The 27,425-nt window shown below is 35.1% G+C and overlaps 2 protein-coding genes across 6 annotated transcripts in view; both read right to left on the bottom strand.

Annotated features, from left to right (window-relative positions):
- ZNF326 (zinc finger protein 326) lies at positions 1–22,050 on the bottom strand. Its single transcript, XM_082385746.1, is given in 8 exon segments — positions 1–1,708; positions 3,057–3,187; positions 6,576–6,675; positions 7,813–7,960; positions 10,140–10,251; positions 16,960–17,158; positions 19,515–19,985; positions 19,987–22,050. Coding segments are annotated over 8 exon segments (1,287 nt in total). The 5' UTR covers positions 20,005–22,050; the 3' UTR covers positions 1–1,600.
- The window catches only part of LOC309626112 (DBIRD complex subunit ZNF326-like), a gene marked incomplete at its 3' end in the record, with an annotated part of 14,545 nt that continues 6,634 nt past the window's right edge, over positions 19,515–27,425 (bottom strand). The window contains exons 3-5 of one of the 5 annotated variants that reach the window (XM_082386539.1): positions 22,273–22,308; positions 22,066–22,177; positions 19,515–19,631 (exon numbers count right to left, since the gene is read on the bottom strand). In XM_082386539.1, coding sequence (XP_082242665.1) covers positions 22,115–22,177; positions 22,273–22,308 — 99 coding nt within the window. Of the gene's footprint in view, positions 19,657–19,800; positions 19,921–22,061; positions 22,178–22,218; positions 22,309–27,425 lie in introns of those variants that run through there. The other 4 variants (XM_082386538.1, XM_082386540.1, XM_082386541.1 and 1 more) reach the window with 4 other exon arrangements.

Here is a 27,425-nt window from a genome sequence, read left to right on the forward strand (position 1 = left end):
TTTAATCTTTTTGATGCCATATCTCCCACAAAATTGGATTTCAATTAGGGCTGCATTCACTTTTTTTTTTTTTTTTTAATTTATTTATTTATTTATTTATTTTTGGCTGTGTTGGGTCTTCGTTTCTGTGCGAGGGCCTTCTCTAGTTGCGGCAAGCGGGGGCCACTCCTCATCACGGTGCGCGGGCCTTTCACTACCGCGGCCTCTCTTGTTGCAGAGCACAGGCTCCAGACGCGCAGGCTCAGTAGTTGTGGCTCACGGGCCCAGTTGCTCCGCGGCATGTGGGATCTTCCCAGACCAGGGCTCGAACCCGTGTCCCCCGCATTGGCAGGCAGACTCTCAACCACTGCGCCACCAGGGAAGCCCTGCATTCACTTTTTAAAAGTGGTGTCAAGAGTGCAGTAAACAGTGCCAAATAGGACAAATCAGAAAATAGGGCCCTCAGGAACAAGCTGAAAGAACTGAGATTTATTCAGCTTGGAAGTCATCTGGTTGAGGAATAATTTAATGATCACTAAATATATATATTTATATTAGATATACATATATAACAATTTAATGATCATCAAATAGTACCTATTAATCACAACAGCCAAAATAAACAAAACTTCTCTAATTTATAAAATATTTAGTTACTAACGTAAATAACACTTTTGTAAATCTTCAACATAACAGGCTCACTTCAGCGCAGGATGATTTTAAATGAGGTATTATTTTATAAAGACTCAAAAACTAACCTTTAAAAATTTCTATTAATTTCCTGAATAATAATAAGTTTCTTATTTATACAGTAAGTGCTCATAATATGTAAAGAAGGATTACTGGAATAATATATGGCAAAAAGCCTGAGAAGCAGTAGGCCAGGTATACCTAACTGTTCACCTCTGAGTTTCCTAACATTAGAAGCAAACCTCTTTTCTCCTGGCCTCCTGATTCTATAAGGGAGCTGTTTTTCTGAAGCAACATATCTGATCTTCCTACTTCCCCTCCAACTTTTATCCAAGGAAGAGGAATGACTTATCTAATTGGTATGCTTAAAAAAAGAACTAAAAATTGGATACATCATTCCTCTTTGGAATTTCTCTTTGCTAGGAAGACCCAAAAGAGGGGAAAGAAGGGATTGAGTTGGGCATCAAGACCCTCTTTTGCATCTTCTTAGCAACAGAAAGGGTACATTCTACTTTGTTCTATGCATTGTGATAGACCAGGAGAACCCTGTTGCTGCCCAGCTGAACCAGTAAGAGAAGTTGGGGGGAGGTGAGTCTGTCTAGGAGTGAAATACTAGACTATCTAAGACATATCCACCAAGTCACTCTTTTTTTAAAAAATCAAGGATAATATTGGGTCTGACATTTGGGTCTTCTATCAGACTCCTGTGTATCTCTCAAATGACCCAGAGCTAGAAAGGCGATAAGAAAGGAATGGCTTATTGCTCCCTCCCCCAACAAATCCCAATAATTAGGAAAAAAGATATTTTTTTACCTATATGTACAATATTAAGTAAAATTCTCCTAATTTTGTACTATATTAAATATCACAAAGAGTTACCATATCATCATTTAACTATTACAATACTACAATATAACCTAAAGTTTTTGCACTAAAATCTTACCTTAATAAAACGTTCATATCGCGCCTTCACTATTGGATTATTTAAAATGCTTGTAGCAGTCAAGACACTCTCTCTTTTTATTTGTTCCTTATAAGCCTATGAAAAACAGAACACACTGAGATACCTGAAAACCATGTCATGAAAAATATTTCCTTAATTAAAATGACTGCATGCTCGAATCCTTAGAATTAAATGACTTATTTTCTGGCAAATTAAGTTCTAAAGCAACAACAGCTACTGTGACCACTATCTAAATCATCTATGAATTAAAACAATGAAGATTCAAAAAGCCAATCAACTTCAGCAAAAAACACTTAGTCACTAAACACTCTAAGTCCGGGTCTACTAAACAGTTGTTTTCTCTCCTTTTCACGCTACATCCAACTCCCCCAGCCCCAGCTACTCCAACTATTCATTTTCACACTATCAAAAAAACGACTAATTTTTCATACTGCTAGAGTAATTAGTCTTTCTCTGGGCTGTAAATAGTACAAGAATATATTATACAAAGGAGGAAAGGTAATAAAATGGAATGTCTAATTGCCAAAAAGGTGTCAAGGGAATATCAAAAAAGAGAAAGGACAAAGATTTAAAAAAAGATTGTACATGCTCAAAGTGGTTAAAAAAATCTGAGTTAAATGGGGTTCACGTCAATACAAAATATGAATTTAAGACTCAGGAATGCTCTATTTAAAACTTAAGTCTTTAATATTTGAATTTTTAAATTTGCTTTTCAAACAAACTAATTTCTCACAAAGTAAATATTTTTATTTGAAATAAATTTGACTAAATAAAACCAACACAGAAGCAGAAATATACTAATCAAGAAGAAAATAGTAAATTTTTCCTAGAATTTTTGAGTAAATTCTACTAAAAATGTAACAATAGATAGTAACTGGTAATCCTACTTCTTAAATTTATTTTTCCCAGTCATCAAAATGTATGCTATAACCAAGTCTTTCTTTTTTGTTCTAAAATACACACACACTCATAAAATCATTTTGTACCACGTTTAAAAAATGTTAACAATAAACAGAACCGTTCAACAACAGCTATGATTTCCTGAATGCTTCCTATGTGCCAGGTACTACTTTAAGTGCCTTTTATATTTTAATTAACCTAATCCTTAATCAGTCACATAAGAGAAGAGTGATTATCCATCCTCATTTTACAGATAAGGAAACTTAGACAAAGAAAAGTTTATTACTTGCTTAACACATGTATGTACTGAACCAGGATTCAAACAGAGAAGTCTTGCTCCAGAGCCCACAATACTACACTTAACCACTGTATTACACTGTCTCTCTAAGTACCTTTACAGTAATTCACTCATGAGATTAATTGGATTGTACACAAGTAGGTAGGTGTGAAACAACAGCCTTTAAAGGGCAATAAGGGATTAATGAATAATTCAATGACTTCATTAAGACAAATTAAAACTTGCCTGCTTCCCTTTGATATGATCAGGAGATTTTAAGTGCTGCTGAACTGAGCTATGTAAAGCAGGGATATACACACTGCAAGCACTGCAGTGAACAGTCTCTACTTTCATCATGTGATCATCTGCAGTAACACCTACAAAAGAAATGCAACTATTAATAAGTAGTGATTCACATACTTCTGACAAATCAAGTTTTCACTATTTCATTTCCATGATTATTTATACCCCTTCTTCCAAAAAAAGGATCAGAGTATATAGGTAGAGTTCTTTTGCTATATCTCATACATCTGCATATATAGATTAAAAACTATATGGATAAAAGATTAAAATTATAAAGTATAATTACATTATATTTCCTAATCATGTTATACACTGATGCTCTGAGGTCTATAAGTCCAACCCCAAAAAATATAATAAAAAAAAAAAAGTTGATTTTCTAGTAAAATAAGAATTTCCATGCTTATGAATGTGGGTGGGTAGGGACTGGAAAAATATGTCAAAATTGTATTCATAAGGAACAAAAACATACGTTAGATCTTAAAAATGGTGACTGAGGTGTATTACAGGTGAAGGCTACTTTATATGTTTTTAAAACCTATTTTATTTGTTGATTTCTGCACATCCCAATAGAAAGAGAGTAACAGCTTTGGCTCCCTGGCTTATCACTGTATGTTTGGCTCTTAGCAACAATGCCTGACACACAATAGGACCTCAGTAAATATGTTAAATTAATAAGTTATATGTATATTCACAGGAATTTTCTTTAAACGCTGCACATGAAAACCTGTTGGGAACACACCAGTTTCCTTGGAATTATATCACTTTTAAAGAACCATGTATTTTTTTATGTTGAAAAAATTGACTTGGCTCTTCCTTTGGGCAACTGAACTTATCATGACAGTCGATTAAGAAAAGAGTAGACAACATGTAGCTTCAATTAAATAAAAAGATCCCCATGATCTTATATTTCATTCTTGAAGTAACATTGTAAGGTACTAGTACTGTGACCATCTGTATCAGCCGGTTCCACATCTGCAGATTCAACCAACCATGGCTGAATTTTTTAAATAGAAAATATTTTTTTAAAAAAAAAGGTAGAAAATATAAAAAAAAAAAAAATTCCAGAAAGTTCCAAAAAGCAGAATTCCATGCTGACAATTATTTACACAGCATTTATACTGTATTAAGTATCATAAGTAATCCAGAGATGATTTAAAGTATATAAGAGGACATGCATAGTTTATATGCAAATACTACACCCATTTTATAGAAGGGACTTGAGCATCATGGATTTTGTTATCTGCAGGGAAGTCCTAGAACCAATCTCCATCAGATACATAAAGACAACTGACTGTGCAAGGGAAGGATATAAGAGAAAATGGCACTTTCTGGGAATTACAAGTAATTCAATATGGCTGGGGCACAGACTATAAAGAAGGGACGACAGGGAAAAAGAGCAGGGCCTAGATCATGAAGAGCTTTGTGTGCCATGCCTAGGAATCTGAACTTTATTCTGTGCAGGATGGGGAAGCCACTGAAAATTCTTGAAGTAATAAAATCATGTAGTAAAGTTAAAGATAAGAAAGACTAAAAGTAAGGAAACTAGTTAGAAAAATACTGTAATTGCCAAGAGAACAGATAAAGCTTTGAACAAATTCAATATTTAAAGAGGAAGTAAAGAAACAGACTTGGTACATATTTAAAAGATAGAACCGACAGAACACAATGCTACAGACATAGTAAAGGTGAGTACTAAGATTAACTTCAAAGTTCTGGTTTTGATGATGGGGCCACTTTCCAAGATAAATGAGGAGATATTTGTTAAGTTTTTGTTTTGTTTTCTTTTTGGGGTGGAGGACGCTCAAGGGGAGGATAAATTTTCTGGATATGTTCACTTTGTGAGACTGCTAAAGAGAGATGTCAGTAGGCAGTTGGATGTAGGAGATTGGAGTTAGAAGAGATCTGTGCTAAAGATATAGGTCTATAAGTAATCAACATATAGATGTTGATTTAAACTCTGTATGTAAATTAATTCATCAGGAAGATATATAGAGATGATAATGGGACTGACAATACTGAAAAATACCAACTTCCAAAGCTTAGTAGAGAAGGAAAAGCACAAAGAATAAAAATGACAAGGGAATAAAGAAAACATCAGGGCACTGAGATACCACAGAAACCAAGGGAGGAAACAGATTCACAAAGAATACAGTTATCAGTGGAGAATGTTGCAGAAGAAAGATAATGATTCAAAAGAACATACTGAAGTTGGTGTTGGTAACCTCTGTCTAACAGTTTCAGTAGACTAATGGTAGCAGAAACTTGTCTGCTGTGGGTAAAGTAATAAATGAGAATGAAAAAAGAGAGACCAGTGTGGACTATGCTTAAAGAAGTGTGGCTGTTTAAACAGAAAGGCAGGTTTTAGAGGAACTAGTGTCTATGTTTTTTTCTTTTCCTCTGGGGCTTATGAGAAGGTATAAGAGAGACAGAGGACATACAGAAGTACAGGCGGCCCTCTGTATCCATGGCTTCTGCATCCATGGACACTGGAGAGCCAACTACGGGACCTGAGCATCTGCAGATTTTGGTACCCGAAGCAGGTCCTGAAACCAATCTCTCTCGGAACCTAGGGACAACTGTATCTTCCATGTGGAGGCAAAGCTGAGTTTTCCTCTATGAAGGAAATGAAGTGAAAGACGTAAGGGCAGGTAGTGATAAATTTGTAAGCATGAGAACAGGAATCAAAGGATTCCATTTCTGATAACCCACGCAGGCCTACCACATATGACTATGTACTATATCACTCTATTGCAGCGGTCCCCAACCTTTTTGGCACCAGGGACCGGTTTTGTGGAAGACAATTTTTCCATGGACAGGGTTGGGAGGGATGGTTTCGGGACGTTTCAAGCACATTTATTGTGCACTTTATTTCTATTATTATTACACTGTAATATATAATGAAATAAGTATACAACTCACCATAATGCAGAATCAGTGGGAGCCCTGAGCTTGTTTTCACTTGCCACTCACTGATAGGGTTTTGATATGAGCCTGTAAGCAATTGATCTATTATGGTCTCTGTGCAGTCAAACCTCTCTGCTAATGATAATCTGTGTTTGCAGTCACACCCCAGCGCTAGCATCACCACCTCAGCTCCACCTCAGATCATCAGGCATTAGATTCCCATAAGAAGCGTGCAACCTAGATCCCTCACATGCGAGGTTCACAGTAGGGTTCGAGCTCCTATGAGAATCTAATGCCGCCGCTGATCTAACAGGAAGCGGAGCTCAGGCGGTAACTCAAGCGATGGGGAGCGGCTGTAAATACAGGTGAAGCTTTGCTCGCTTGCCCGCCGCTCACCTCCTGCTGTGCAGCCCGGTTCCTAACAGGACACAGACCGGTACTGGTCCATGGCCCAGGGGTTGGGGACCCCTGCTCTAATGGGCATCATTTACACTGAAATAGGTTATGGTATGTAAAATATATATGTAAATTTCTAAATCAATTTGTTTAAATACTTACCTTCCATAACATCTTTTTCAATTATTTTGACTACTTCTGTTTGATTATTTGTCTGTTGCTTACGAATAGATGTTTTCTTGAATTTATTTACCATACATTCCTAGAAAACAAAATAGAAAGAATCCAAAAGGTTTTCGGTGAGCACAGAGTATAGGCCTAGCACCATGCTTGGCCTATGGAAGATAACAACATCTGTTATATAAGAACTAGTAAATGTTCTCAAGGAGCTTACAATTTAGTTGGAAAGACTACTATAAAGTACCAGGAAACTACAAAAAGTATTTACTTTTCAAGATGTATTTTAGGCACATAGAGAGAGAGAGATCGAAGACAGCTGAATAGGCAAGAGATCTTCTCAGGACAGATGAATACTTAAGTCCTAAATAACAGTTAGGAACCAGTTAAACAAAATTACAGAAAGAAATTTTAATTAAGGTACACAATTCTGCAAGGATATAGAGGAGTAAATGATCCCTGTACTTCTAACAACTCCATCTCTTTTGCCCAAATTAATTGTATGTACAGTTAGCAGTCCAGATCCAGCCCTGGCCCCAACTATCCACCCCTTCTCCAAGCCACTTCTGCCTATACCTACATCACTCTGGGGCCTTCCACTTAATAGTCTCATCTGTGTAAGTGTGAGTGTGTTCGATTTCCAATTATTGTTAGTTCACTGAGGGGAGTGTCTTTGTCTTCAGTGCCTGAACAGCACCTTCTGTAAGTATTCAAGAAAAACTGTTGAACTGATGACCACATTCTGATAATATACAGGACACTAATCAAACACCAGGCTCTCTGGCTCTGAATTCAGACTTCCATTTATTGAAAGTCACTGAACTGCTCTGAGCATGATCTTTTAGGATAAAGAGGAGTTAGTATAAGGCTGAAATGAAATATGAAGAAAAGTACCCAGCACAACACCAGGTACATAGAAGATTGTTAATAGATGATAGCTGATTCTGTATCAATAAACAGCTGTTAAAGGAATTTTTTTCCTGACACCTCTGCCAGAAACTACTGTGAAAAATGTAAAATGTACTCTCAAATAACAAATCTAAAATCTATGAAAGAGGAATTCACATCTACTTCTGAGCTAATTTTAAAACAACTCTTTCTTTAAGTGAATAGTAAATTAAATTCTTAGAAACATAAAATGAGAGAAAGATGGGAAACTATGAAAATATAAGAAATTCAAATGTCAGATGAAGTGCTTCTCACTTCAAAAACAGCTACTTACATGCAAAAACTCCATAACTACTTTATCGAATTTGGTTTGTTTTTGAATATGATCTAATGTTTCCTGGTGTGAAGAACTTTCCAGATGCAGTTCAATATCTTTTTCTTCAAATGTTCGAAATTTACAAAATGAACATGTGAATGCCATTCTGTAAAGGAAAAAAAAGTTTTTCTTTAAATATTACCTTATTTACTTAGAAAGAGTTCGTAAGACTATACCAATAAAATTAATTTTCCCAGCATAAATGATTTCCTCTCTTCCATTCAATGGTTGATTTAAATTTAGCTTAAGTGAGAAAAAGATAGTATCTAAGTACCTGTTTGGACACTGTTATTATACCAATTGGCATTGCTGGCCCACACTGGAGCTTCTGGGTATGAAAGATGGATCAATGGATCTACTTAATCTAATCCTAAACTATCCACTTCAAGTCTAGATCAGTTAGAAAGCCAGAGCAAACTTCAAGCAGTATCAAGTTCTGAAGTTCTACTACTTATTTTACACTCTGTTCCATCCTCAAGCTTCCAAACCACTAAAGTAGTGACAACAAAGCCAGGTGGAACATCAGACAACCATAATTCTCTGTTAGAGCTCTTGGATGATCAAAAGTCTTGCCCTCTAAAAATCACTTCAGGATGACTAATCAGCCTGGACTGGACAAATGCACTCATTTAGAAGCTCAGGAGCCACTCCAGAATGAATTTTCCCTTTTTCTGCCATTTAATTATTCCTACCTCATATATTCTTGTTACTTCCTTTTCCTCGAATTATGACACTAGTTTCCTAATTGGTTTCTTTGCCTCTAGTCTCCACTTTCCAACTAATTCCTTACAGTACTATTACATTTATTTTTCTGAGTACGAGTATAGGATCTGATATCTACTGCTGCGTTTATTTCCTAGCGCCCTTATGTGACCTCAGGCAACTTAACTTCCCTGGGCCTTAGTTTTCTTATCTTAGTTTTCTTATCTTAGTAAGATGAAAACCCTCATAGAGGTGTTTGAGCATCCTGAGATTTTGGTATTCGAGGGTCTGGCGGGGGTGGGGGTCGGGTAGGAGGGGTGGTGGTCCTAGAACCAATCCACTGTGCGATGACTGTAAATATCAAAAAATCAAAATCATTCCTATGTATCTTTTTTTTTTTTTGGCTGTGTTGGGTCTTTGTTGCTGCGTGCGGGCTTTCTCTAGTTGCGGTGAGCAGGGGCTACTCTTCATTGTGGTGTGTGGGCTTCTCATTGTGGTGGCTTCTCCTGTTGCAGAGCACGGGGCTCTAGGCGTGCGGGCTTCAGTAGCTGTGGCACGCGGGCTCAGTAGTTGTGGCTCGCGGGTTCTAGAGCACAGGCTCAGTAGTTGTGGCGCATGGGACTAGTTGCTCCACGCCATGTGAGATCTTCCTGGACCAGGGTTCGAACCCATGTCCCCTGCACTGGCAGGCGGATTCTTAACCACTGAGCCACCAGGGAAGTCCCATTCCTATATATCTTTGATCAAACCTTTTCATTTGACTCTCAGGAATTTTTTCACATCCAAATTGATGTATCTGCCTTTTCAAGGAAACAGGTTTCTTTTTTTGTTTGCTTAAACACAATAATTTATCGATTCTAAGACATATTTTTCCTTACTGCATCTCTGAAATCAGTCTGTATCATAAAATTAATGACATATCACAATCTCTTTTGGCCAGACAGATTACTGCTTGTGCATGTACAAAAATGAGGAATTCCAGTTTTAAAATCTGAAGAGTGATTGCCAGTGGCTTGAAAGTCCCAAGGACAATTATACAGCATTCTTTTAGACACTGACAACCAAATAGTTGTGGGAGAGATGGAGAGTAGCAAATTGAATATATTTGTCAATATCCTTGAGACAGGAATCAAACATAGGTTAACTCTACACAACTACAGCACCAGCTTAAGACACCAAAAGTAACAGCTTTTTAAAAAATATCTTTTCTTTTTTTACTTTTTTCCAGTTTTATTGAGATTGACATATAACACTGTGTAAGTTTAAGATGCACAACATAATCATTTGATACATGTATCTATTGTGAAATGATGAGCACAATGAGTTTAGTTAACGTCCAACACTTCACTAGTTATATTTTTTTTCTTGTGACGAGAACTTTGAAGATCTACTCTCTTAGCAACTTCAAATATATATACAGTATTGTTAACAATAGTCACCATGCTGTACAATATATCCCCAGAACTTATTTATCTTATAATTGGAAGTTTACACCTTTTGGCCATCTACTCAATTTTCCCGCCCCCAAACCCCGGAAGCAGTTTTTTTATGAGTCCAATTTTCAGACTCTACTAAGCACAAACCTGTATCCATCTCCATATTTCTCACTGTTTTTTTCTCTTCTGCGCCTTTGTTTCTCTCGCCGAGCCTCAATTCGTCGCTTTTCTTCTTCTTCATTTTTAGGATCTGTTTTTGCTAGAGGATCAGACAAAAAAGTTAAAACTAAAAATCATTTTTCCATTCTCCTTTTCCAGTCCCCAGTTCATAAACTATAGACATACAAGATTTACTTGATGGTCATTATCTAAATTGAACTCACCAGAAAAATCAGAATTTGAGATTACCCATCATTTCTGAAACTTCATTCATGTGAATAACATCATCATGAACTTTGCCTATTTACTTCTCACCTATGTTATTATCTGCTACATATTTTTCTCTAGATCTGCTCATTTTTTCTTATCCTCATTTTAAGCAATAATATCCACATCACCTAAAATAATTTTGAATACCACACTCTGGGAAACACTGAAATAACCTGACCTCGCATGAATGTGGAAAAACAATGAGCACTAGAAAGAGAGCCTTGGATACAAAAACTCATTTATTATAGCAGCTCTCCCAAAATTTCTTAAAATATATAAACTCTAAAACAAAAGCAGATTCTTCCTCTTTTTCTCAAAACATGCCTTAATGTGAATACACAGTACAAAATGCACTATTTTAACCATTTCAAAGTGTACCATTTAGTGGCATTAAGTGCATCACAGTGTTGTGCAACCATCACCACTATTTAGTTCCAGAACTTTTTAATCACTCCAAAGAGAAACCCCATACCCATTAAGCAGTCACTAAAGCACCTGGTAAAACTACCAATCTGCTTTCTGTCTCTACAGATTTCCCTATTCCGGATATTTTACATAAACAAAGGATACAATATGTGGCCTTTTTTTGTCTGGCTTCTTTTATTTAGCATAATGTTTTCAAGGTTCACCCATGTGTTGTACCATGTATCAGTACCTCCTTCCTTTTTATGGCTGAATAATATTCCATTGTGCGAATACACCACATTTTTTTCCATCCATTCATCTGTTGATGAACATTTGGATTGTTTCCACCTTTTAACACTTGTGAATGATGCTGCTATGAATATTTATATACAAGTTTTTGTTTGAATACTTCTTTTCAATTCTTTGAAGTATGTATCTAGGAGTGTAATTGTCAGTTCATATGGTCAGTCTACGTTTAGTCATTTGAGGAACCACCAAACTGTTCCCCACGGCAGCTGCACCACTTTACATTCCCACCAGTAATGTATGAGGGTTCTAATTTCTCCACATCCTCGTCAATACTTGTTATTTTCTTTTTTTAATTTTTAAGGCCATCGACTTCACATGGTGTGAAGTGGTATCTCATTGTATTAAAAGAAAAAGGTTCTTTCTTATAATACAATTAACTTTAGACTAAAAAAAAAAAACGCATCTGCCCTCAAACTTTTCCTTTTATACATTGTTTATCCTTTTGGATTACCTTTGGAAAAATATCTAATACAAAATCATGAACACCTGGGGATTTCATAAACTTAACAGTAAACCAATATTAAGTACTTGCTATGCATACAGTGGGATGTTTCAAAATGATATAAAATCAATACCTTAAAATTCAATATCTAGATTATTTTTCATCATTTTATAAGAGCTTAAATGTACATTATTATTTTATTAACCATTTTCAATATCCTCCTTCAGTTCCCCTCAAATCCTCACTCTGTAGAAAATCCACTTGTACATGACCTTAAACTACAAGCAATTCCATTTCCCTTCATGTGCTAAAACTACGATATATGTTGTACCTCTATCCAAATGACTGAATATGGTTCCTTTCCTACTGCTTTTCAACAAATCAGATAGTCTATATACTACAGTGTAGCAAGACTTCTTATTCCTAAATATTCAGCAGACATCTTTCAGAATGCCACCTCACGCCTAACAGTGAAAGCCTGATTTGACTATAGGATTTTGGCTTCATTGTTAGTTATACTACACTGCTCTCTCAAGTTTTGCTAAAAAGAAAAAAAAAGTTGGGTCACATATAGCTGCTTTAGTGGCAAATCAGTTTCTGAATCAAACTTTGCAATATTTATTTAACTATACCTGCAAAATATATCTTTGAAATCTATCCCAAGAGGATCAACTGAATTGCCTAGTCTAGAAATATTTAGAGTACACAATTCAGTAAATAGCAATCTATCAACTAACACAGTATAAAAGTTATCCTTACTAACACACACTCTACCTATTATCAGGTTTCCTGAATTCCAGAATATTGCTATTTTTTACTAAATAATATAGATGTCCAATGCAAAGCATGGCAGGAAAAGTAGATTTAAGAATAGTATTTAAACTGTTCCTGAGTCTTGCATTATAACTTATAATTTTAAGGAAAAAAAATCCAACATTTGCAATTTCAATTATTTTTTCAAATATGATATATTAAAATGTCTGTAATGTTGTAATTAGATTAAAAAAGACACTATCAAACTCTTAGAGGAAAACATAGGCAGAACACTCCATGACATAAATCACAGCAAGATCCTTTTTTTTTGACCCACCTCCTAGAGAAATGGAAATAAAAACAAAAATAAACAAATGGGACCTAATGAAACTTAAAAGCTTTTGCACAGCAAAGGAAACTATGAACAAGATGAAAAGACAACCCTCAGAATGGGAGAAAATATTTGCAAATGAAGCAACTGACAAAAGATTAACCTCCAAAATTTACAAGCAGCTCATGGAGCTCAATATCAAAAAAACAAACAACCCAATCCAAAAATGGGCAGAAGACCTAAATAGACATTTCTCCAAAGATACAGATTGCCAACAAACACATGAAAGGATGCTCAACATCATTAATCATTAGAGAAATGCAAATCAAAACTACAATATCATCTCACACCGGTCAGAATGGCCAGCATTAAAAAATCTACAAACAATAAATGCTGGAGAGGGTGTGGAGAAAAGGGAACCCTCTTGCACTGTTGGTGGAATGTAAATTGATACAGCCACTATGGAGAACAGTATGGAGGTTCCTTAAAAAACTAAAAATAGAACTACCATACGACCCAGCAATCCCACTACTGGCCATATACCCTGAGAAAACCATCATTCAAAAAGAGTCATGTACCAAAATGTTCATTGCAGCTCTACGTACAATAGTCAGGACATGGAAGCAACCTAAGTGTCCATCAACAGATGAATGGATAAAGAAGATGTGGCACATATATACAGTGGAATATTACTCAGCCATAAAAAGAAATGAAATTGAGTTATTTGTAGTGAGGTGGATGGACCTAGAGTCTGTCATACAGAGTGAAGTAAGTCAGAAAGAGAAAAACAAATACCGTATGCTAACACATATATATGGAATCTAAGAAAAAAGAAAAAAGTTCATGAAGAACCTAGGGGCAAGACGGGAATAAAGACACAGACCTACTAGAGAATGGACTTGAGGATATGGGGAGCAGGAAGGGTAAGCTGTGACAAAGTGAGAAACTGGCATGGACATATATACACTACCAAACGTAAAACAGATAGCTAGTGGGAAGCAGCTGCATAGCACAGGGAGATCAGCTTGGTGCTTTGTGACCACCTAGAGGGGTAGGATAGGGAGGGTGGGAGGGAGGGAGACGCAAGAGGGAAGAGATATGGGAACATATGTATAACTGATTCACTTTGTTATAAAGCAGAAACTAACACACCATTGTAAAGCAATTATACACCAATAAAGATGTTAAAATATATATATATATCTTATTTTTAAAACTGGATGTAAAAAGTTTGAAAACCTGGACTAGAAAAATTTGGAATATTCATTCATTACAATGATCTTAACCTCCTCCAGTCCCAACAAGATTAGGCAATCAAATATTAATTCTAAAGAAGAGAGTAATTGTTGCCCCCTTGCAATATCACCTAACTTGGAAAGATAAAATGCTTTTCAGTCATCAAGGCAAAAATAAACTAAATATAAAAAACAAAAAATAATTCAGTGTACAGTCAAAAACAGGCAAAGTATTTGTTGTATATTATTTTGCTATTATGTTTTCACAAAGAATGCTGAGAAAGACATTTCCTTACCTTTTATTTATGTATCCTCTTGACAATCTAATTTGGTCAAATGTACTTGATATCATTTAGAGATACATTACAAAGTTAAATAAAATACAATGATGGAGAAAAGAAACAGAGTAATCTGGCTCTGAACTTTTTTTTTAAGATTTATTGAGATATAATTCAGTATATACCATACAATTCACCCATTTAAAGTATGTAATCCAATGTTTTTTAGAACATTCACAGATATGTGCAAACATTACCATAATCAATTCTAGAACATTTTCATCACCTTACAAAAAAATCTGGTACCCTGGTATTACTCCCTACACACCCCACAGCCCAAAGCAACCCCTAATCTACTTTCTATCCCTATAGACTTCTGTATTCTACACTTTCAAATGAAAAGAATCACATATGTGGACTTTTGTGACTGGCTTCTTTCACTTCATTAATCTTTTCAAAGTTCATCCAAGTTGTAGCATGTATCAGTACTTCACTCCGTTTTATGGCTGGAAAATATTCTACCATTCTATTCTGTATGGACGTACCACATTTTGTTTATCCATTCATCCACTGATGAGCATTTGGGTTGTTTCTACCTTTTGGCTACTATGAACAATGATGTTATATGTATCCATACACAAATTTTTGTGCGGACATATGTTTTCATTTTTCTTGGTATATACCTAGGAGTGGAACTGCTGGATCATATGGTAATTTGTTTAATCATTTGAGGAACTGTTTTCCAACATGCCTGGACCATTTTACATCCCCACCAGTGGTATAAGAAGGCTCTAATTTCTCCACATCCTCGCTAAGACTTGTTATTATCTTTTTGATTCTAGCCATCCAGGTGAGTATGAAGTGGTATCTCATCGTGGTCCTGATTTAAATTTCCCTGATAACTAATTGTTGGGCACTTTTTCATGTGCTTATTGGCTATCTGTATATCTTTCTCGGGAAAATGTCTGTTCAGATGCTCTGCTCACTTTTTTCAATTGGGCTATTCGTCTTTTTACTGAGTTTAAAAATTCTATATATTCTAGACACAAGTCCCTTATCAGATATATAATTTGCAAATATTTTCTCCTACTCTGTGAGCTGTCTTTTCACTCTCTTGATGTGTCCTTTGAAGCACAGAAGTTTTTAATTTTGATAAAGTCCAATTTACCTATTTTTTATTTGGTTGCTCATTCTTTTAGTGTCATATCTAAGAATTCCTCGCCAAATCCAAAGCCATGAAGACTTGCCCCTGTTTTCTTCTGAGAGTTTTATAGTTTCAGTCCTTGCATTTAGGTGCTGCATTTTAGCTTGTGCATGTGGCAATCCAGTTGTTCCAGCACCATTTGTTGAAAAAACTATTCTCTCCTCAATGAATAATTTTAGCACTTTTGCTAAAATAAATTTGACCATAGATTTATGAGTTTATTTCTGGACTCTCAATTCTATTCCATTGATCTATATGTCTGTCCTTGTGCCAGTACCACTCTGTCTTGATTACTGTGGCTTTGTAGTAAGTTTTGAAATCACGAAGTAATGAGTCTTTCTATTTTGTTCTTCTTTTTTTAGGATTGTTTTGGCTATTTTAGGTCCCTTGCAATTCCCTATGAATTTTAGAATCAATTTGTCAATTTTTGCAAAGAAGTCAGGTGGCATTTTGATAGGGATTGGGCTGAATCAGTAGATCAGTTTGGAGAGTATTACGATCTTAATAATGTTAAGTCTTCTGATCTATGAACATTTATTTAGTATTCCATTTATTTAGATCTTCTTTAATTTCTTTCAACGTTTTACAGTTTTCAAAGTATAAGTTTTGCACTTCTTTTGGGTTTTTAAAATTTATTTATTTTATTTATTTATTTTTGGCTGCGTTGGGTCTTCATTGCTGCACATGGGCTTTCTCTAGTTGCAGCGAGAGGGGGCTACTCTTCATTGCAGTGTGCCGGTTTCTCATTGTGGTGGCTTCTCTCGTAGAGTGCAGGCTCTAGGTGTACGGGCTTCAGTAGTTGTAGCATGCAGGCTCAGTAGTCGTGGCTTGCGGGCTCTGGAGCGCAGGCTCAGTAGTTGTGGCGCACGGGCTTAGTTACTCTGCGGCATGTGTGATCTTCCTGCACCAGGGCTCGAACCCGTGTCCCCTGCATTGGCAGGCGGATTCTTAACCACTGCACCACCAGGGAAGCCCTGCACTTCTTTTGTTAAATTTATTCCTGAGTATTCAATTCTTCTTGATGCTAACTGAATTAAATTGTTTTCTTAATTTCATTTTCAGACTGGCTCTCAATTTTTAACACTGTAAAAATGGAAATATGATTATCTCTAAGAATAATCATGTCCAGAAGATAAAAAGCAAATTAATTTTCTAGAAGAATACACAGCTTTTCCTGGTACCAAGGACCATGAAAAATTTCTTGCCTTTGACCTCATGAAGGGGATTCTATGTAATGTAACATACCACTTCTTCAATAATATATCCAACAATAAATATAACACCCAAGAAAGGAGTCTGAATCAAAATCATGTGTGAGGTCTTTTTAAAAATATAGACGTTCTGGCTCCACCCTAAATCAAGATTTAGCGAAGAGGGGTGAACCAGGGCATGTGAATTTAAAAAGTATCTTTCGGTAATTTTGATATCCATGACTGATTAGGGCATCTGCAGATCTGACTTCTACAACTGTAATTATTATACTGTTTCTCTATATGAACATGAAAAAATTATCTAAATGCACTGAGTTAAAAAAAATAAAAAGTACCTTGAACCATAGCAAGGTTATGTTTTCTTACTTACTGGGTGATTTGCTGAGGCTCATCTTCTCCACAGGTTTTGCTAGCTTGGGTTTCTTGATAAAGGTTCCACCAGGCTTATTAAATGGTTGCATCATTTTTCTCTTTATTCCTCTTGCAGCAGTAACTGTCACATTGGTGGGTTTGTTTTGATAGTCAACAACAATTCCAGGTCTATGAATGCTTCCAAAATCACTCATATGCTGCAAATTTGTGAAATCAAGAAATATTAGCACAATATCCAAAGATAAAATATGAATTCATATATAATTTACATGTTACCTATCTAAAATTTTTCACCTGAAAATCCCTCAGAATGTAACTAAATTTTACAAGTCCACTCTGAATAAATACATTGAGAAACTTTGTAAATTATTACATGAGCTCAAATCCACTGAATTAGTATTTTTATTTCCAGAAGAACAAATATGAATATTTCCTATTTTTTGATTCTTACAATTCAAAATTACTTGAGATCATAAACAACATATGTGCCTGTCAGAATATTACCACTTGTACAACTCTCTGACAACTCCTCTTCAGAGTTCCTAATCGATGTTTTCCCATGAAAAGACCTTAAAAGAAATCTTTATTTTACTAAAACCTGGCTTAAAACTAAGATACACAAAGAAGACCATATTTGAAGTTTGAAGTAAAAAAAGATCCAGAAATGATCTAGGATTTCTCCCTGTTGAAAAAGGGATGAGAAGGCGAGATGGAACATTAGTATGAAATAGGAGAGTTAAAGCATAACCATGCATCAACTTCCAAGACACACTTCAGATAAAGAATTGCATCTGACGTTCCATTCACATTCTTACCTAGAGAAACATATTCTGACCCAGAAGCCCAAGAAGCAAAAGTTTACAGACGAAGAGTCAACAAACGACTCTTTGTGTCCCTTCCTCTTCTCTTGTCGTTAACAAAATCCACTACACCAAGAGGCCACATGTTCATAGAAATTTACTCTACTAATCCTACTTTTAGAAGATAAAGATTGAGGAGCAATCTGAAGAGAAGGATCCAATGGGAATTGTACAAGTGAAGATTAAAAAAGAAAGCCCTATTGATTCATCTATGTCATTAACAGGAAGAAAGAAAGAAAAGTCCATTCCGACTAGAATGGTGGAAACAAAGAACAGGAATACCTGTTTTTCTATCATGAAAACAAAATTGATATTTGAAGTCTCATTGAGAAAAAAATCATTTGCCTAATGGAAAACGTTAAGAGTTTTCCAAATTTTCCAACTGGAATAGATTTTCAATTTCAAAACCCAAAGCCTATTATCCCAACTATTTTCAATTAATCTACAATCATGAAGCATGGTAGAATAGCAACATATCAGTTGCTTACATTTGTATATTATGCTTAGGAATACCTATCTAACCTAGTAGACTTGAATAAATTAGTGTTTCCAGGTAATTTACATAGTCACATCAGAAAAATCTTCATCAATTATCCATTAAAGGTGCAATGCATTTTACATAAGTAAAGAGTAACTGTTATAAATGCAAAATTTCTACACAAGTATGACAAACTACACTGATGTACCAAAGGCTAGTGAGCAGTCAAAAATATGTGCCCTACAGCATTTTTTATCAGAAGTACTTTCCTCTGCAAACAGAATATTAAGAGCAACTGACTTAAAAAGAATAAAACACTCCTCACATTATAGCAAAAATACAATATTCTTTACAGGAGCAAAGTGCATAATAACTCCACAATCTACATACACTTACTAGGTAAAATTTCATGTCAGTCAAGATACCTGAGGATGTAAGGCATAATCTTTATACTAGATATCCTGAAATTAAATACTTGAAGACTAGTATATTTACTCATTTAAGCAGTAATTTACAAAATATTACTTCCTAGGAAGAAGCCGTAGACGTGTTTATACAGGGAGGAAATTATTTCTCAATAGTAAAACTAGTGACACAGGTAAAACAGAACACCCAGCAATAGGACATACTGTAAGAGAGTAAGTTAGCAAAATTATACTGACCACAAATCATCTACAACCTATTATACATATCAACTTCTTCACCATGTAAACATGGCTAAGCTACCCTCAACTATCACCGACTTTTAGTCTCTTGTGTTTAATGTGAAACATGAAGCTTTGAAGAAATTCTACGTGCTAGAGTTTAGCAGCAAAGTATACACATTTTATCATACATTGCACCTTTAACCTACTCAAAAACTCCAAAAGGGTTCATTACCTTTACATAATCCAAGAACTGTCCCACTAGCAAAACTGCTAGTGTTTACAAGGAAAAATGCAACTCCTTTTAACCCCTTTTAGACCAAACCTAATATCCTCACCTTTTTAATAAAGGGATATTTGGCAAAACTTTATGAACAGTCATCTCACACTGCCACGTATTTTCTGAGGTGGAAAAACTTTTATAGGCAACCTAAAAATTATGCTTAGGACTCAGCTTTTCTTCAAAATACACTGGGATGAACAGTGTTTATTCTAGTTGAAAACCATGGTCTTGAAAGGGTTTAAAAGAGTGACTAGTGAAAAGAATCTGAAAAGATTCTGTTGTACTTACTCCTCGGCCTCGGCCTCTGCCTGTTGATGGTCCTCCAAAAGCATCATAGTTTCTGCTTCCAAACGTACTTTCAGGATAAGCAGGCGTTCCTCTCCCCCGAGAGCCTACAGGTGCAGGCTTCATATGGGGTGAAGAAAAACTGCTGTAGGAAGAGTAATTCTCTCTTCCTCTGTCCTCCATAAACCCAGGCCTCAATTTTGAACGGGAGTAAGGTGCTTCCCAGCTAGACCCGCCCTGGTTTCTACCTCCGAAAGAGTCAAGGCTATTCCGGTAGGAGCTCTCAAATCGACCACCATAACTACCTCCGAAGCGGCTTTGTTCGGGTTCATTAAAACCATAGCCAGATCTGTACAGATCTCGCCCACCCAGAGAAGACCTGGAGTCGTAAGACTCATAAGGTCCAAACCTGGAAGAGTTGCACAGTGAGGGAAAAAACAAAAGTAAGCTTACTAATGTTAGACAATTCAAAAGACAAATTATCAGATGACATTTATCAACTAAAATTCATTTATACCATATTGGTTTGCACAGTTCTACTTTTGTTCACACTTGATTAGGGCTGGGCAGTTCAACATAAGACCAGATAGAAAGCTATCTGAGTCAGTGTTTAAATATGAATTGAGTTAAGTAAACCTTAGCTTAAAAATCTGCTTTTTGGCAGCTTTCTATTTTATTAGAAAGAAAAGATTTGTCTGTCATTATTTAAGCCCAGCCCTAGTCTTGGGAAAAGTCATTTGTTAAAGTTCACAAACTACTCAAACTTTCTTTGAATCCATCCCTAATACTGGAAAATACAAAATATTTACAATATTTTGGCTTTCAATAGGGACACAAATTGAAGACTACACAGATGTAGGCTACTTGTGACACAGAAGAGATCCATTTGCACCCCCAATAATCTATATGACAAAACTGCTTCATTGTGTCTACAGCAGTCAAAATTGGGAGAATTATCTGGTTATAAAGTTTGGCAACCTGCCAAACTTTGGTTAAGGTCAATAATCAATCCTCAGTCACTTTTTACTTGTAGACTAATAAATCTAACAAATCTAGAAGGATAAGCACATAAAATAGAACATAAAAGTAAAAGACCACCAACATATACCCTCTGCATATGAATTTTCAAGGCAGATTAGAAAGAATACATTTTATAAGGTCTTCAATTATTTGAAAAATTATTCCCTATTATCAAAAAATTATTCCCTAGTATCACATAAAATTATCACATAAAGCTACTCTAAAAAAGGAAGTGTACAGTCTCAAGGTTTTAATAGAGTCAACAGGAGAAACAAATCATCTTACTTCTCACCAAAGCATGGATTACAAAAGTCGCTTATCTTACAACATAGTTTTATAAAGGCCCACAATTACACAAGATAAATGATAACATCTACATAGTTTACGCACATTACATTTACAATGTAATAGGGCAGGAAGAGATATGGTAAAACATTTAAATGTGTTACATTACTTCAATTATTTACAGATCACTAAATAGAAGGTACTATTTACTTCTGAATCCTAGTAACCATATAAAAATTATTCCTCTTTTCAACTACATTTTTCAAAACATCTATCACGTAAGCAAAATTGTTGTATCTATTTTCTTGATTTTTCTCTACTATAAACCATAATGGCACACTTGAAGCAGAAAAAAGAAAAGTAAGCATCATTCGGTCCATCCTTAAGGAATCCAGATCCTTCAATTTATGAAGAAGGACAATACTTTCAAATGTTTCCTAACTAGTTTTACTTATATCTAGTAGGAATCTTTGTGCCTCAAAAAGTAGACCCCCCTTGACCTGAAATGTGGTCAACCCTAAAGCCTGTAGGAGTTCAACTAGGTTTAAGCTTTACACAGCATTAACAGTGAAACATAAGTACAATCTAAATTCTACTGCATTAAAATAAGCAAAGGTATCATACTCATGGCTTTAGTATAATGTTCCTAGTCTAGAGCACAAGTGTTTCTGGTATAAGCAATACCTGCCAATAAATAATCTGGACATGATTTAAAGAACACTTTTATTATTACAATATGCTCTTGTAACTTATTTTAAAATTAAAATTAAAATTAAAAGAATAACTATTTTAAATGTTTCTTAGAAATTGAATGTTGCTAGACTGGTTCAGTTAAACCCATTCTAGTCAAAGACTGCTTTGCTGCTTTATAGTAGTAAAGATTTTTGGAAATTCATAACAAAAAGCTTCACAAGTAATATTTCCAATAACACTTTTATATCATTTGTTCAGGACACTCTGATTGGTAAGCAGTTAAAAGTAAAAGAAGTAAAAAAAAAAAAAAAAAAAGCTCACTGCTAAAGACAGAAAATCTTACTCTATTATAATGAAATGATAAAGGTTTTCCTGAGATTTTCCTAATGTCTGCCAGTGATGCTGAGATAATTTTTAGAACCATTAACCTTTCAACATTTAAGGTGATTCCAAATAGCAAAGTTCAAGTAGCGTCACATGCCTAAGGAATAGGAAATTAGAATATCCAGAATCTTACAGTCATCTAATTATTTGGCCAAGTGATGAAGCAATTTACCTGCTACCCCCACCACCACCACTGTGACTGTCCATGCCATATGACTGGTTTAGGTAGGAGTCCATGGATCTTTGACCCCCACAGGATCCATGGCCATAGTCACGATCCATCCCTACAAAGAGTTTAAAAAGAAAAAAATTAAATGACGCTCACCTTTACTGGCACTCAAAAGAAGAATTTTTAGATAAATATCCTTGAATGTCAGACCTCCATAAGATCCGGGGCCATAATCACGATCCATTCCTAAAAGAGTCAATAGCAAAAGGTCAGTAAGATACCATTCTCTTCAGGAATCTTTGCATAAAACACAAGATATTCATATCAATCATCTGAGATGTTAATTCATCATTAACATTTAAGCTAAAGTCACAATAGACACTGAAGGAAAAAACACACAGATTATAATCTATTGAAAAATCAGATTTGCTAATGAAACCTAATTTTTCAAAGAAAAACATTATCAATTAAAAATTTCTATATTAAAATTATCTTCAATATAGCCAATGTTTATTTGACTAGGGTACTACCACAAGGCCCTGTGTTAGGTGCTACATGGTACATAATTAATAATTCCTATTCTCAAGAAAAGTCAGTATTTAATAATGTCAAAAGGAAAAGTTTTTGTTACAAGTATAGTCTTCTACATCTAACTCCTCTCAAAATGTCTAAAAACTCAGAAGCAGCCACATTTTAAATTAGCCCAACTGAAATTAGTTCATACAGTAACTGAAATTGGTATCTTTAAAAAGTAAAATCAGAGTAGGGCCTATCTGTGGTACTGTGCCTATAAATAATGACTCAACAAATATTTAAATCCTCAAATACTTTGAATAAAGGGAATGAATGTGAATTCTAGCAATGCAGACACTAAAAAAAATTATGATACAATTGAGGCACTTAAGTATATTTTATTACACTGTAATTCCACTTACATCCCAACCTCTGACATGAAAAACAAATACAACAAAAGAGGTAATAAAATTAATTTACTATGATTATAAAACTGAAAAAATTTAAAAACCATTCAGAATGTGTTTCCTATAAAGTTCTTTAAGATCCTTCATTTATCACCCTCTCCAAGTTTTATGCACTAATAAATGTAAGAATATACACGGAGCAAATACATTAATTTTTATTTTTTAAAAACACTAAATTTTAATTATAATCATATAAATATGATTTCTGGTCCTAACAACAAAATCTTGCAACTTTAAACCTGAAAGCAACCTAAATGATCAAATTTAATCGTTTCATGTTATAGATTATGGAACTAAAAAGTCCAAAGAGATGAAATGATTTTCCCAAAGTCTCATAAATAACCACCCCTCTAGCTTCGTGCTGTCGCTTCTTCATGAAACGCTCTCTTCTACCACCCCAAATATCGGCTTGTTGAAATTTTCTAATCTTTTAAAGTCCATTTCAAATACTAATCCTTTCAAGAACATTTTTACTGATGTTGTCTCAGTTGATTATCATCTCTTTCTTTTGAATATCTACAAAACTCTGTAGCTCTTACATGGTATTTATGATACTCTGCCTTATACAGTATTCTGCTATTTGTGGCCTCATTTTTGTTTTTGGCTGCACCACGCGGCATATGGAGATCTTAGTTCCCCAACCAGGGATGGAACCTGTGTCCCCTGGAAGCGTGAAGTCTTAACCACTGGACTGCCAGGGAAGTCCTGTGGCCTCATTTTAAATGTACACTGGACTTGTGGTCAGGGTCTGATTTTTTACAAATTTTTTATGCACCCTAGGACAGCAGTTTTCAATAGCCTGTTGACTACTGAGAGTTGCCAGGACCCCTTCAGAGGGTCCACAAGGTCAAACTATTTTTATAAATAGTACTAAGATATTATCTGCCTTTTTCACAGTGTTGAAAATTTTTTTGCATTGAAGATGCAAAAGCACTGGTGGATAAAACTGTTGGTGCTATAGCACAAATCAAGGCAGTGACACCAGACCACACTAGTAGTTGTACTGCACACTTGCAGTAAAAAATAATAAAATAAAAATGCCATCATTGCTTAAAGAATGTCCTTGATGAAGCAGTAAGAATTATTAATTTTATTAAATCATGACCTTTGAGTACACTCTCTTTATGATATTCTGCGCAGTAAAATGGAAAGTATATGTAAAGCAATTTTGTTGCATATCAGTGCATAAAGTTCCATTAAGTGCCATAGTTCTCTCCAGGAAAAGCCATTGAATTAGCCACTTTTACAAGGAATACTATTTTTACTAAAAGGAAAGACTGACATTCAAAAACTATGGCTTTCAGACTTGAGCATCTGGCAGACACTTTCTCAAAAATGAAGTGAAACTCACTTCAAAGAAAACAGGTGACAATATTTGTTGCCAAAGATGAAATTCAAGCTCTCACGTGAAAATTAGAATTTTATAAAACTTGAGCTTGACAGCTTCCCAATTCTTAAAGGTTTTTCTGATAAAATTGATACTAGTATTACTGAATATGACTTTTTACATTGTACCATAAAATCTGTCAATATTTGGAAAATCTGAATCTCAATAAACCAGTACTTTTCAAATAACTAATGCCTGATATTACAGGATCATAAATCGTAAAAAGATCCATTCAAAGTGCAAGGCATACAAATGGATTTTAATAGAACAAAAAGTTTATCAATATACAGAAAGTACTGAGATATTTTACATTGTTTTTTGTTCATACTAAGACTTCAAGTCAAGTTCATACTAAGACTAAGACAGCATACCTCAATTCAGACTCTCCACACTGCAAGTGCTCAATAGTCATACGAGGTTGGTGTCTACCATATCAGATAACACAGTTCTAGACTGATAAAATAGTTATCTGTCTTTAGAGTTGGTAATTATACAATATAATTTGCTCATATCTCATATAGAGGACAATTTTGACATTAAAATAAAGTTTTCAAAATAAAAAGCTTTCCTCTAAAGGCCTCATATTAAAACGTAATTTTAGAGTTAGGTTCAGTTAGGTACACAACACAAAAAAACTTGTATTTTGTTATTTCTGCTCATTTCTATTTTGAGTCAGCAGAGGCTGCCTTTGGATACTAAATTTTTCAGTTTTTTGATTCTGTGTGTTTTTATTTCACTACAGAGTCATAAATTACTAACATTTATGAACACTCATCTTGTGCCAGGTACTGTGGAGTACACAAAAATTAAGAGCTATCTTTATATAGCAATGACTTGGGCTTACTGTTCATACTACTGTTACTATTCAGTTAATTAAAAAGGAAAAGAGGAAAAGTCTTTATACGTATTGCATATAATCAGTGTGATTATAGGGATATAGATTCTATAAGATGACCATTTATATATAAACAATATTCTTCCAGGTTACGGAATGAATTTAAAAATCACTTTAAAAATAAAGTTGTAAGACTATAACATACCTTTACTATTAATATTAAATGAGAACAAGGATATACTGTACAACACAGGGAATACAGCCAGTATTGTACAATAACTATAAATGGAATATAACCTTTAAAAATTGTGAATCACTATGTTATACACCTGAAACATATAGTATTCCATCAACTATTTCTGAATAAAAAAATATATTAAATGAAAGTAACTCACTCAAAAATTAAACTGACATATTTTAAATCAAATCTATTCTATTGCTTTGATTACGCTATCATATAAATGATAAGCTCAACAAATGTTAAAACTCATGTATAATTAAATCACAAGATAAGAGCTGTGTAGTAGTATGAAAAAACAACTGACTTATGATCAAAATAACTAACAAGTTGTATGACACTAAGTCGTGAATGAGACCACTTTTTACCACCTCCACACTACTAGCATCATGGTACAGGCCACCAGCATCTCTCACCTACATTATTGCAACAGCCTCCCAACTGGTTTTCCTGCTTCCACTTCTGCTCCCTCCCTTTCTGTTTATTGTGAAGAAAATAGCTAGAAGAATTCTGTTAAAATGTAAGTTAAATTATGTTCAATGCTCAGTACTTTCCAATAGCTTCCCATCTTACTCCAAGTAAAAGCTAAAGCCTTAAGATAATCTATAAGGCCCTACACCAGTGGTCCTTACCCACGGGCAATTTTGCCCCCCAGAGGACATTTGGTAATGTCTGAAAACATTTTTGGCTGTCACCAAAATGGGTAGTGGGTGCTACCTGCATCAAATGACACAGGCCAAGGATGCTGCTAAAACATTCCACAATGCACAGCACATTCCACCACAATGAAAAATTATCTAGTCCAAAATGTCAACAGTGCCAAAGTTGAGAAATCCTGCCCATTACCTCTTAACTTTGTCTATCCCATTGCCTCTTAATTTCATCATCTATGGTCTCCCCTTACTCCACTCTAGCTATACTAGGTTCCTTGCTGTTCCTAGACTACAACAGGCATATATCCATTTTTGCACCTGCTATTCCCTCTGCCTGGAATGCTCTTCTTCTGTATCTGTGTTGCTCACACCCTCAACTCTTTCAGGTCTTCACTTTCTATTGCTTCCTAGATATAAGCAAATTGTCTTTGACTTTCAATGCCTTCTGGCTACACCTCACTATTCTAACCTTGTTTTAAGATTACTCAGCAAAAATCATCTGCTGTAGTCAAGCCCATCTTCTTAAGTCTCTCTGAAGCACAGTGTACTCAGCCCTACCTTTGTTCCTGCTTTCCCTCTACCCAAAATGCTTTCCCTTTTTTTGTCTGCTATTTACATAAGAAGAATTATTTTAAAGCAAGAAGGAAATATGGAGACACTGGAAATACAACTTCCTTCCAAGAAATTTGTATCTTGACATGTTTTCCAGTGTCTTCTACTTCATTTCAGTTGCTGGAAAATACAACACTAAGAATCAATGCATTGTTGGCTTCAACTGGTAACTACTACATACTTTTTATTTCCTAAAGTCTACAGCATTCTTCCCCTAGATAGCTTCATGGCTTGCATCCTCATCTCCCTTAAATCTATGCTCAAAAGTTACCCTTTTAGTGAGGCTTTCGCTAGCTAATCTCTTTAAAATTGTAACACACGCACACACACACACCCTGCCCTGTGTTATTATTCTCCCTAGCAATTGCAATAGTACAATATATATTACTTCTTGTTTACTGTCTATTTCACCCCACTAGACTGTACACTTCACAAAGGCAGGAATATTTGTGCATTTTGGTCACTGCTATATTGCTAGCTCCAAGAACAATATCTGATACACAGCACTCAATAAATATCTGTTGAAGTCAAATTACATCCCTGAAATTAAGTTCCTCATTTATAAAATGTAGATAACTTAGACCTCAAAGTGGTGTCAAGCAGTGGTCTTTACCTAAAGGTGCATTCCAAAATCATTCAAAGTAGTTCTTTAAAACTT

The sequence above is a fragment of the Balaenoptera borealis genome, assembly GCF_965194805.1.
Source record: "Balaenoptera borealis genome assembly, chromosome: 1".
In the NCBI taxonomy this organism is placed as follows: domain Eukaryota; kingdom Metazoa; phylum Chordata; class Mammalia; order Artiodactyla; family Balaenopteridae; genus Balaenoptera; species Balaenoptera borealis.